At 44.6% G+C, this 13,835-nt stretch overlaps 1 protein-coding gene across 3 annotated transcripts in view; it reads right to left on the minus strand.

Annotated features, from left to right (window-relative positions):
• Positions 1–11,760, minus strand: part of LOC110536299 (zinc finger SWIM domain-containing protein 6) — an 88,095-nt gene extending 76,335 nt beyond the window's left edge. For 2 of the 3 annotated variants that reach the window (XR_005034728.1, XM_036936212.1), the window contains exon 1: positions 10,936–11,759. Coding sequence is in view for 2 of the 3 variants with exons in the window: in XM_036936212.1 (XP_036792107.1) it covers positions 10,936–11,362 (427 nt within the window). In the remaining variant the exon portion in view is untranslated. Of the gene's footprint in view, positions 1–10,935 lie in introns of all 3 variants that reach the window. The other variant, XM_036936213.1, reaches the window with a different exon arrangement.
• Positions 11,761–13,835: the final 2,075 nt, after the last annotated feature.

Here is a 13,835-nt window from a genome sequence, read left to right on the forward strand (position 1 = left end):
CAAGAAATTAAAGCCTTTGTTCATTCCAATTTTTCAGGATGGATGATTTTTTTTTAATATGTCTTAATATATTTATTTGTATCTTTCATTTGACACCCAGTTTGACATGCACCTACGAACTTCACGTTGGTGCTCATTGGTCTTTTTACATGGAAATTATCATTTCCTGCATGAGTACGTGCAGCGTGCATGCATGTGTGTGTGAGGGAGCTAGAGTGTGGTTGAGGGGTGAAAGTGGAGGCCAGAGAGAACCAGAGCTATAGAGCCAAACGCTCAGCTGAGGCAGGACTATGGCTGGAGCCAAGGCAAGGGGCCAGGAGAGGAGGGAGGGGGCTGGGAACGAGAGGGGGCTGGGAACGGGAGGAGGCTGGGGCAGAACCAGGGGCCCCAAGCCAGTTGTGGCTCTGCAGCAGTAAAGCTATTCATTAGGCCTGTAGTCATGACACACTGAGCTCCCGAACAGGTGGAGAGAGAGAGAGAGAGTTGAAAGGGTGTGTAATTAAGGCAGAGCAGCATGTATACTGGCCTTGTTTCTAGAAAAGTGTTGAGATGAGATTTGAAGACGAGGAGAGTGGTTGACGTTTTGCCACAGGACAAGCTGCTGCTGGGAGAAAAATCACTTTCCAGGCTATTATACATCCATTCAGATGAGCAAGTCAATGTGATAAAAGCATTTGTCTGTGTGTTCAATTGAGTCAGCAGTTCTGAGCCGCTGCAGGTGGACAGTCATAACTACACACTGCATATCAATGAGCTGCAGGTGGACAGTCATAACTACACACTGCATATCAATGAGCTGCAGGTGGACAGTCATAACTACACACTGCATATCAATGAGCTGCAGGTGGACAGTCATAACTACACACTGCATATCAATGAGCTGCAGGTGGACAGTCATAACTACACACTGCATATCAATGAGATAATAGGCTATAGTGAGGGAAATAGTGCATGAGGGAAGGACACACACACACACCCCTCCCCTTGATTGGCATATGCAGAGGGTGCACACAGACCCTCTTCCTTCTCAAACTAACCCCTCCACCTCTCCTTCACAAACTAACCCCTCCACCTCTCCTTCACAAACTAACCCCTCCATCTCTCCTTTAAACTAACCCCTCCATCTCTCCTTTAAACTAACCCCTCCACCTCTCCTTCACAAACTAACCCCTCCTTCACAAACTAACCCCTCCACCTCTCCTTCACAAACTAACCCCTCCACCTCTCCTTCACAAACTAACCCCTCCTTCACAAACTAACCCCTCCACCTCTCCTTCACAAACTAACCCCTCCACCTCTCCTTCACAAACTAACCCCTCCACAAACTAACCCCTCCACCTCTCCTTCACAAACTAACCCCTCCTCCTCTCCTTCACAAACTAACCCCTCCTCCCCTTCACAAATTAACCCCTTCCTCATTCCAACTCTCCTCCCACTCCATCCCCCCCCCCCCCCCCCCCCCTTCCTCCACAAATAAACCCCTGGTCTCCCAGCCTCTATCCCCATCGCTCCCCTGGTCCTCTTCTCTCCCTCTCTCTCTCTATGTGGGGGTTGATGGCGGAGGGAGGGTGTGGAATATAGATCATTGGGAGATGGATAGTGGACCAAGAGCTCCGCTCGATCCTGCAGGTCCCAGACCAGAGATTAACTAAATATTAACTGACACAAACACAGGGGACAGACACAGCTGCTGCTACTGCCTGTAGGACTATGGAGAATGCTTTTATCCTCCATATTCACTGGAGAGAGACGCACACATGCAAACGCAACACACACCAGCAGACACACACAATACACACAGAGACATGTTAACTGCAAAGTGCACACACATTCACACCAGGGGCAAGCTGGTAATCACAGTCTCTCCTCCCCCTCCCGGCCAGGGCGAAAGGAGCGAATGAAAAAAGGAATAAATCTTTATTAGGAGACGTGTCCCTACTCTATCGATCGACCGCTCCCTCCCTCTCTCTCTCTTTGCTTTCTTTTGTTTTTATAGGCGTGTCTGCCATCTATCCAGTCCAATAGACTGACTGTAAGTCAGAGAGAAGGCCATTACCCATCACTCCCTGGATTACACGTGTCTCAGTACAGAGCCCTGCGGAGGCTGGGAGGAGGGCCTGACTGGGTTCTGCTGGGAGGAGGGCCTGACTGGGTTCTGCTGGGAGGAGGGCCTGACTGGGTTCTGCTGGGAGGAGGGCCTGACTGGGTTCTGCTGGGAGGAGGGCCTGACTGGGTTCTGCTGCTTAGGGGAACATGCAGGCCAGAATGGGCCACATCAGACAAACACAGCCCATATCTAGATACATGCATCAATTATGCTAATCAAGCATTCCAAATTGTAGCCTGTAACAAATATGGCCACTGGTGTCCCCCACTCCCCACCACTGAATGTTGCTTTGGATAGGAATGGTGTGGTTCAGAGAGCAAAGAGCCCCAGGTCAGGTCTTGCTCATGGTACTAGAGCAGAGTTTCCTGTGGGAGCCTCACGGACACAGGAAGTAGAAAGGCCTACAGTGTATTTCCATTCTAGATGGATGAGCGTAAATAAGATATGAGCTTCTATTAACATTACAGGAGGGTAACTAGCTTTGACTTTGCTGATTGCTACTTTGAGGGAAATGTATTTACTATAACTGTGATATGTGCGTCTCCTAAATGACTCAAATGTCAAATGTAAATGGAGAAAAATATGAGCTTCTATTTACATGCTTACTTACTGGAGGGAAACTGGAAGACATGAGCTTCTATTTACATGCTTACTGGAGGGAAACTGGAAGACATGAGCTTCTATTTACATGCTTACTTACTGGAGGGAAACTGGAAGACATGAGCTTCTATTTACATGCTTACTTACTGGAGGGAAACTGGAAGACATGAGCTTCTATTTACATGCTTGCTTACTGGAGGGAAACTGGAAGACATGAGCTTCTATTTACATGCTTGCTTACTGGAGGGAAACTGGAAGACATGAGCTTCTATTTACATGCTTACTTACTGGAGGGAAACTGGAAGACATGAGCTTCTATTTACATGCTTACTTACTGGAGGGAAACTTGAAGACATGAGCTTCTATTTACATGCTTACTTACTGGAGGGAAACTGGAAGACATGAGCTTCTATTTACATGCTTACTTACTGGAGGGAAACTGGAAGACATGAGCTTCTATTTACATGCTTACTGGAGGGAAACTGGAAGACATGAGCTTCTATTTACATGCTTACTTACTGGAGGGAAACTGGAAGACATGAGCTTCTATTTACATGCTTACTTACTGGAGGGAAACTGGAAGACATGAGCTTCTATTTACATGCTTACTTACTGGAGGGAAACTGGAAGACATGAGCTTCTATTTACATGCTTACTTACTGGAGGGAAACTGGAAGACATGAGCTTCTATTTACATGCTTACTTACTGGAGGGAAACTGGAAGACATGAGCTTCTATTTACATGCTTACTTACTGGAGGGAAACTGGAAGACATGAGCTTCTATTTACATGCTTACTTACTGGAGGGAAACTGGAAGACATGAGCTTCTATTTACATGCTTACTTACTGGAGGGAAACTGGAAGACATGAGCTTCTATTTACATGCTTACTTACTGGAGGGAAACTGGAAGACATGAGCTTCTATTTACATGCTTACTTACTGGAGGGAAACTGGAAGACATGAGCTTCTATTTACATGCTTACTTACTGGAGGGAAACTGGAAGACATGAGCTTCTATTTACATGCTTGCTTACTGGAGGGAAACTGGAAGACATGAGCTTCTATTTACATGCTTACTTACTGGAGGGAAACTGGAAGACATGAGCTTCTATTTACATGCTTACTTACTGGAGGGAAACTGGAAGACATGAGCTTCTATTTACATGCTTACTTACTGGAGGGAAACTGGAAGACATGAGCTTCTATTTACATGCTTACTGGAGGGAAACTGGAAGACATGAGCTTCTATTTACATGCTTACTGGAGGGAAACTGGAAGACATGAGCTTCTATTAACAGATATTCCCGAGGGGTCAAGTGATGAGGTCAGACTGAGGCCAGCTCCGTGGAGGAGGAGAGTGAGTGAACACCTCCACCCCTTGAGTGTGTGTGAGGGGTCATCGCCAGGTAAACTGTTCATTCTGAGGGGCCAAACAAAACTAAGTAACTTGCCTGGCGCCCCAAGGCTATGAGACAAGTGTGTGTGTGTGTGTGTGTGTGTGTGTGTGTGTGTGTGTGTGTGTGAATGGAAACAAGATAGGATGAGGACGAAGATTGACAGGAATGCCATCCACCCTCATCTTTAGAATGCCTAGACTCTATCCAGGCTGAAACACACACACAGCCATATTTACAATTTTGCCTACCTTTAACAACATATCAAATTATTTCAGATTTGCATAAAATTCTCCAAACACAACAGTAACCGTTGAGCCGTAAACAACCCAAACCAGTTGTGGTTCAGATAGGGACAGGGAGAAACCTTCACACCACCCAGCCCTCCAGTGGCCCCGGTGGTCACTCGCCATGTTTGTTTTTGGGCAGATAGAGATGTTCGTTCTCAAATCAGTAACGACAGCAGGTAGGATAACCATCAACCACTTTACTTACAGACTGAGGCACGGATGGGGGCCCGAACGCACACACACAGAAACGGGATCCAGGCAGGATGGGGGCCCGAACGCACACACACAGAAACGGGATCCAGGCAGGATGGGGGCAGGGTCCAGCTTAGTGCTTATTTCAGCAGCAGCACATTGGTGCAAAGAGGAATTAATTATCAAGAAAAAGATAGAGCCAAATGCTGAGTTTGGCATTCCTCTACTGTTATTATTGCCAAATCGAGAGAAGACTGGTAAAAAAAGTAATGAAATGAAATTGAGGACATTTAAAATGGGGTCTTGTCATTGGTGCTATAGCCATCTCTCTTTTCTCTTTGTTCCCTCCCTCTCTCCTCTGGTTTGAGACGAGAGCATATGAGCGCCATTCTGGGGAAGACCGGATTCTTGGAAAGAGTCATGACACAACCCAGCCACGGGCCAAGACTGGAGACAGGAAAACACCACAGGCTGGGGCTGAAGACTGAGGCTGGAGAATGGAACTGGAGAAGGGGGCTGTATGACTGGTGGTTAGGGCTGGAAGATCCATAACAGTTGGGCCTGAGGCTATAGGGTGAGGAGCTGAGGGCTGGAACATGGAAGGTGGAGAGGGGGACAACAGCTGAGGTCTGGAAGGTGGGGAGGGGAACAGGGGCTGAGGGCTGGAAAGAAATAATAATAATAATAGCCATTTAGCAGATGCTTTTATTCATAGCGACTTACAGTCATGTGTGCATACATTTTACTGGAAGTTGGGGAGGGGAATATGAACTGGGAACTGGAAGCTGGAATACAGCTGAAATATTTGTGAGCTTCTTCAGAACTAGGCTACACCCTTTGTGTATCCTCTGCCTATCTTTAAGCTCCCACCTCAGTTAATGTGTTTCCATGACAAAGCAGCTGAAACGAAGCCCATCTTGTATGCAGTCAGCCATGCGAATGAAACTGAGTCGTAGGATACCGGTTTTCCCTAAAACACTCCTTAGCCTTGGATGGTGCTCCCAAAGATGATGGATGAATGAAGATTGTAAACGGCCTGAGTGAACTAATGAAAAGAAATAGTGCGTTCAGGTCTACTTAACTGTGTGTGTATCCCATAGACAACAATGCTATAGCAGCTGGGTCTGGTCTACTTAGTTCATTTACGATTATTGAACCAGAAAAAAGAAAATGAACGGTGAGTGTGGTGTCTCGCTTCCTCTTCCGTCTCTGGTGTGCTCATGTTCCCTTTGGAAAGACAGTTGTTTACACTAACCCAGACCCGGCCATGTTTCTATGATGATAGGATCCTAGGGTCGGTCACATGGCAAGGGGAAAAGGGGGTCCCAGGGCCCAATCCAATCACAACAAGCTAACCAGGTTACTGGGTTAACAGAATGGTCTGGGTGTATAACGGTCATTAAAAATATTCATGCGAGTAGACTGCTGATTGGTCAGCTGATCCTCCTCAGCAAGATGGCATCAGATACAAGTTTGAGGTGGGGGTTTGTGGGTTGTCTCCAATGTATGCTTTGGCCACAAATATGAGTATAGGATGGATGAGTCAACAACATTATTTGGGTATGAGTTAACAGAATATTTCACTGAACAGTTAGCATACTTTAAGAAGTGGCCATGAAGGAGATACATCTAAACAACCCTTAGGCCAGGTGGTTGTTTTAAAAGAAACTGTGCTCAGATAACTAACCTGAAAAAATAATGGAATCAACCATAAGGAAATAAAGGCTCCTCTACAACAGGAGAGTGTAGAGGCCTAGAGCTTTCTGCTTACATAGTGCCCAAATGGAGCCACAGAGAGACTCAAAGACAACATGGTCATGCAACATTTAAGTTCCAGATCATAAATCATGCACTTCTGTGAACTAAATACCTTTCATTCAATCAATGGAGAACAAACTGGAGGAACTCGATCTTATCAACAGGACCTGAAGAACTGTAATATCCTGTTTCTCGGAGTCGTGGCTTTATGGTAGAGTAGCCAGACTGAAGCAACTCTTCAGTAAAAGGCACATGATAGCCCGCTTGGAGTTTTCCAAAAGGCACCTAAAGGACTCTCACACCATGAGAAACAAGATTCTCTGGTCTGATGAAACCAAGATGGAACTCTTTGGCCTGAATGCCAAGTGTCACATCTGGAGGAAACCTGGCACCATCCCTACGGTGAAGCATGGTGGTGGCAGCATCATGCTGTGGGGCTGTTTTTCAGCATCAGAGACTGGGAGACAAGTCAGGATCGAGGGAAAGATGAACGGCACAAAGTACAGAGAGATCCTTGTTGAAAACCTGCTCCAGAGTGCTTAGGACCTCAGACTGGGGCGAAGGTTCGCCTTCCAACAGGACAATGACCCTAAGCACACAGCCAAGACAATACAGGAGTGGCTTTGGGACAAGTCTCTGAATGTCCTTGAGTGGCCCCAGCCAGAGCCCGGACTTGAACCTGATCTAACGTTTCTGGAGAGACCTGAAAATAGCTGTGTCATGTTAAAATAGCGTCATGTTATGGGTATGCTTGTACTTGTTAAGGACTCAGGAGTTTCTGGATTTAAAAAAGTAACTGGAGCTAAGCACAAGCAAAATCCTAGAGGAAAACCTGGTTCAGTCTGCTTTTCACCAGACACTGGAAGCTGAATTCACCTTTCAGCAGGACAATACCTTAAAACACACGGCCAAATCTCCCCTGGAGTTGCTTACCAAGAAGATGGTGAATGTTCCTGTGTGGCAGAGTCACAGTTTTGAATTAAATATTTGTGCAAAGATCTTAAGAGACTTACCCAGATAGACTCAGAGCTGTCATCGCTGCCAAAGGTTATTCTAACATGTATCAACTCTGGGGTGTGTATACTTACAAAAATTAGACGTTTCGTATTTTATTTATTCTATTTATTTATTTATTCTCTGTTTTCACTTTGTCTTTATGTGCATTGTGTGTAGACGGGCGAGGAAAAACTAAAACAATTTCATCCATTTTTGAATAAGACCTGTAAGGTACCTTACAAAATGTGGAAAAAGTGAAGGGATCTACCTCCATTTCCTTGTACCCCTGAACATGGTACGTCCTCATTATAGCCAAGTTATCGTTACTCATTGTGTATGTAATTACTTTTATTATCACGTGTTGTTACTTTTCTATGACTTCTTTATTTTTCCTTCTCTCTGCATTGCTGGGAAAGGGCAGTAAGTAAACGTTTCACTGTTCGTAAACACCACATGTAGACTAAGCATGTGACGGATAAAAGGCTTTGATTTGACAATACCTGAAATGTCAAAGCAGGCCCCTGAAGACCTGAAGCAGAGAAGTGAGGTTGTGTGTTCTCAATACACACATGCTCAATGTCACTGTCTTAGTCACAGGCAGAGACATTTAAACCCATGAACACGTACGCCAATTCTCATCCTCTCATGCACATGTGAGTAGTAACCCTAAACCTAGCCGAACTCTGCTAGCCAAACCGACCTTCGCTTGAACAACGAGAAAACAGCAGTAATAGAAATCTGTCATTCATTTTGATATAGTCAAATAAAAATATGTGCCTGAAAACGAGTCATCTCGTTGAATGACAACAAAGACGTTATAGAAGAATGCCTACTGTTGACCAATCACCGATGATGGGATGTAGACTTCAGATCCGAACTTCATCTTGCACAAAAATGTTGTGCCCGAACAGTCAAAAAAATATTTTTTTTATAAAAAAAATTACCCAAGTCCAAACCTAACAAAAAAAAGTCACAATGTCATCATAATATAAGCACAAACTCTTCTGAACTATTAAGTATGCATACGCCTTAAGAGGTCACTGTTGTTTTTTCACCTGCTAATGAGGCTAGTCCCCCCCCACCACCTTCCTCCATCTTTCTCTCTGGAGTGATTTACCCCGTGCTGTGCCCATGACATAGTGCCCAACGTTCAGCTCAATGCTGCTGATAAACAAAGGTGATTTATAGGCGATATGAAGTCGATGTGAAGGCCTAAATTGGGATGAAATGCAAACTGATGACACTACTGCTTGTGCACTCATTACTGCCATTTAAATGCTTAAGAAATGGTTTACTAGGAGGCACACACACGTGCACACAGCAAAAGCATGAAGTCAACTACTTTCAGATAACTGCAACATGATGTCATAATCCACTCCATAGCTCATAATTAGGGCCAGGAGTTTTGGGGCACTTTGAGGCACTGTGCTTTTACAGGCTTTCCAGCATTGTCCACTAGTGTTGCTGCAGGTAGGAATTCCTGGGAAATGTTATGTAATTGACACAAGTGGCCTCCAATCAATCAATCAATGGCTGTGTGTGGGGGGGGGGGGGGGCAGAGTGACAGCTGATCCTATTGCACTGATGAATGCAGGTATATTAGGGCTCTAGTAAAGGGACTCAAACCTGGGTCCAGCGACTGCCACTGGATTTCTCTCTCTCAAGCAAGTGAAATAGATAAAACAAAAGTTGTTGTTTTTTTTACAGTAAACACTACACTCAAAACGCCAAAGGATAGAGACATTTCAAATGTCATATTATGGCTATATATATACAGTGTTGTAACAATGTGCAAATAGTTACTGAGTCTGTACATAGTCAATGCCATATAGCATTTTTGTTTTGTCATGATTTGGTTGGGTCTAATTGTGTTGCTGTCCTGGGGCTCGCTCTCTCTCCATCTCTTCTACCCATTCTCTCCTTATACTGCATCCCCCATCCCTCCCCCTGGTCTATTCTTCAGACTCAGCATTGATGTACAGGGGGGTGATTAATGTCTTTGAGAAACAGATAAATAATCAGGAGACCAGGGGGCTGGTAGTTGGCCTTAGGCGAGTAAATATGGAGCATTTTATAGCTGTTCACCGGGGAGAGGGGGAGAGTACAGACTCATTCAACTAGATTAGCTTTTACACACAACAACCTCTGCCTTCTCACTCTGTTCATGTACTGTCTTTTATCAACACCCCAATAGTACACACACACACACACACACACACACACACACACACTTTGGACAAATCCTCCAGCGGTTGACAGCCCCCTCCTTCCCATGTCACCCTGCTTTTAAGCCGTTCCTCCTGTGGCAGCCTATCCCCTGGGAGAAGATTGCATCTTTTATGTATCACTTTATTTTACCTGTAAAAATTTGGGGGTGAAAATTGCAATCAGCACAACAGGCCCTCCTCCTGCTGAGGGTTCACCTGTCATCCTCCCTCTCCCTGCTAGCATGTGGAATGAGACAGACAACACACAAACTCCTCTTTCCATCCATCTCCCTCTTTTACACACACACACACACACACACACACACACACACACACACACACACACACACACACACACACACACACACACACACACACACACACACACACACCAAATCTGAACCAACACTCATTTGCTAACATGGCAGGCAGCACACAAATAAGCACTAATGCTAAGGAATCTGGTAAACAGCTAGGAGCTGGTGGAGGGATACTGTTGTGCACAACATATGATCCAAGACCCAAAGAGCTGGAGAAATACAGATCCTTCTGAAGGGAGAGAACCAGGGGAGGAGGGACGGGGAAAGATCCTGCATATGTAATCAAGTTTGCAGATTGCATTAGAATTCAGATGAACTGGGGAGGGTAATGAAATTAAAATGCTGAAGCGTTTCCAAAGGTGGGGAGGCAGAGTGACAGCTGAGCCTATTGCACTGATGAATGCAGGAATATTATGGCTCTGGTAAAGGGAGGCAGGAGGGTTGAGGCCACAGCAGGCTAAATGCCTATATTTATTTAGACTCGATATCCTACAAATAATGCATTATGGAATAGGACGCATAACTGTGCGATATTGGCAATGGCATAGCCTACACTAGCTCGTGCCATCTCATAGCCTACTCATTTTCTCGTGCTTGGAAAAATCTCCCACGAAAGCTGAAAAGCAGTAGGAAAAAAAAGCTTACATCTCACGAAAGGTGTTTGGCAAACAAAATAGAAGCGCTGTGGCTTTAAAGCGCTGTCCCTCACAACCATTCTACATATATAAAATGTATCCAGTGGTGAAAAGATATAGGGGCTTTTGTTTGGTTACCCATTGGAGGTGGACAGAAAGCTGAAAAGACAAACGATCACGAAAATATGAACAAAGTGCTATGCGTTCAAATGGGAACGGCTCAGGGCAATTTTATATGCGCACTGGGCAAAAACAAAGGGAAAACTGTTCGTTACTCTGCCCCCTTCACTGGAAATGAAAGAATAGCATGGAATGAATGCGGGTAGATAATGTCAATTCTCTCTCCCACATGACAGATATACCAACGTGGGTTAGCTAACTGTTATTCCCCGGCAAGCATCATATTTCATAGTAGCCTAGCGATAGATACTCACCGACTTGCAGTACGTTGTCCACCCAGCCGCCCTCCAGCAGAGTGACACCCCGTAGGAAAGGCAGCTGAGTCTCTTCATGATTTTCCCCGCTAGGTCCACTCTCTTCTCCTCCGGCGTTGAACGAAGAATACATGCAGATCTCCTTTTCGCTCCTCGGAAAGGACCAGTACACGATCCTTCTCTGGACGGGTTCTGGAATACGTTCGAACCGTTCCTCCACCCGTTGGAAGGGCCACTTCTCCGCGACTCTCCGCGCCGCTATGTCTAGCAGCGATTCGGGGTTGTGTGTTTTTCCCGATCCCCCTGGAGCGGACCCCGGACCGCCACACAGTACTCCTCCAGCCCGCTGCCCCTGTCTGCATGCCGGGTTGTAGCCGGGCCTGCAGCAGAGCCGCTTGGCCGGGGGCTGCTGGACTCGCTCCGCCATGATTGCACCGCTGTAACTTGCAGCACAGTCTCCCCGATCATATAAACGGGATACGGAAGAGAAAAGGGCACTCCAGCCGATTGTTTGCCGTACATGGAGAGACGACCCTTATTTGGAATAGTAGGCGGTTTCTTTTGGGTTCGGCGAAGTCCTTTGTGTTGTCAAATTAACCGAGATGGGTGGGATCCTTGGTCATCCTGGGCCGATTCCAGCGCACAAGTGTCGGTAAAAAAAGGAGCTATAGGCGGAATTCCCAAACGTCTGCAAATCCTTTGTGAAGCCATTCCGGAGCGAGAAGGCGGGGCCCCAGTGTGTGGTGGTGGGGGGGATACTAAAAGACGAAAATACTCTGAAGTTTGTTAGTGTTTGAGTTTAAAGGCGGGGTCTTATCCAAGGGCGGTCTTATAGTTTCCCACAGGGGTTAAAGGGGCAAGAGTTGAAGCCGCATTTTTGGTATTGAAGAAGACATCTACAACCGTAGGTTCTCTCCTCTCAATAACATCACGAGTGACTGGGTTGTTTTCTTAGCAAGTTCAGAGGGCTCAACTGTCAGTGAGGGAGAGGGCGTGGGAGGAACGTAAGGATATGGACGGCTCGTCCATTCTCTAATCATTTTATCAATAAGGGCCTTATTCAATTAACAATGGCCTCTCTCTCTTTCTGTCCAATGAACAAAAGTAAATACCAAGAATACATTCCAACATTGCATTCTAGCTCAAGGACTCACGCACACGCACACACGTTTGACAAAAGTGCCTTCATTTTCTTTTCCTGTGTTGTAAGTTAACTGGGGTACCTTTTTATTAATGCCCATATTTATAAAGGGTTTGTGAATAGATTAACGTTATAACTAGCCTATAGGCCTAGACTTTGGTATAGGCTGATAGAATAACATGCTATGTTGAAACAATAGGCTGGTTTAGAAATGGAACAATAAATACTTATATTTATCCAGTTCATAGCAGCCTTTTCATCCATCTCACAGCTCAAGCACCAACATGACTGAGTAAAAAAAAAGTTATATTACTGATTAAATAAGGAATATTCTGTTAACAACTTACCAATACATATCATTTGTAAAGTCAATTAAGCTTAGGCCCAGAAAGGTTCACATTCCAAGTGGGCAAATCATCATTTGATCTAGTACAAACCTACGGTCTCTTGCATGCTGTGATTTTTATTTTATTTTCTATTTTACAAATTTGACATCACAAAAATACATGGAAACTCATGGACTCATTCACTGAACAGGAAAGAAAAACCTTGCCCTCTAATAATGAGCATTATTAATCCCAACTAAAAGCAAACTCTCTGCTTGGTATGTGCCTGTCTGGTTGTCCTGCATGCGTTTCAGGAGAACCCCCTCTCCTCCCCTGTGTGCAGAAGCCTTTGAACTGCAGGTGTGACCAACCCCGATTTGGTTTCAATACTTCCACACAGGAAGTTCAGACAGCCTGATGCTCCTTTGTTGTGAAGTTCAACTTTTTTATTTTCTCATTAAATATCAGAAAACTGGTGACCAAAACTTTTGGCCATCGATTCAAATGACATTTAACACTGCCTTCTACGGTTTAAACTCAAATAAACAAACACTGATGCAGATAAAGTTACATAAGGCCTGCGTTTTGAGCACTTTCCAACATTGGCCTACCCCAAACAATTGTCAAAACAGCATGGTCTCAAGATGGTTGCCTTCAAAGAAGCACACTTGTAACCAGTGTCGGGGAGTAATTAACTACATGTAGTTCCACCAGTAAGTTAACTACATTTTGCCGCAGCTTGGTGGTAGTTTAACTCATTTCAAATCTAGGTAGTGTTTTCAGTAGTTAACTGTTTTTGCCATTTAAAGGTGCAGCTAACTACTGGAACTGCACTACTTTTTTTCCAAAAAATAAAATATGGGGGAAGTAGGCAATCATTTCCTTTTGCATCACATTTCACGAATTCTAATTCTCATTGGAAATTTAGTTGTGTTTAATAGGCTAATTTACACATTATGTTAACATATGACCGCAAAATGATTTGTTCTTGCAATTTGTAGTCATTGACATTTCAGATTTACGCATGATAATTTTTCAGAAAGTCATTTGGAGGTAGTGAACTACTTTTTCAAAGTAACTTTACTTAAGTAAATTATATTTACCTTAAGGGTAGCTTAAATAAAAGTTGTTCCTTTTAATGTCGAAATAAACATGTCTCCAACCCTCTGATCACACAATCACAAACTGAAATATATGTGCGTCAGGGGAGGATGACTCATAATAATGTCTGGGATGGCGAGAATGAAATAGCATCGAACACATGGAAGCCAAGTGTTTGGTGTATTAGTTACCATTCCACTGATTCCACTCCAGCCATTACCACGAGCCCGTTCTCCCAAGTTAAGGTGCCACCAACCTCCTGTGGTGTGTGTACATTGTATAATCAATTAGTGCGAGAGAGCCTCAAATATCACATAAAATTTGTATATCCA

The sequence above is a fragment of the Oncorhynchus mykiss genome, chromosome 11 (genome assembly GCF_013265735.2).
Source record: "Oncorhynchus mykiss isolate Arlee chromosome 11, USDA_OmykA_1.1, whole genome shotgun sequence".
NCBI lineage: Eukaryota > Metazoa > Chordata > Actinopteri > Salmoniformes > Salmonidae > Oncorhynchus > Oncorhynchus mykiss.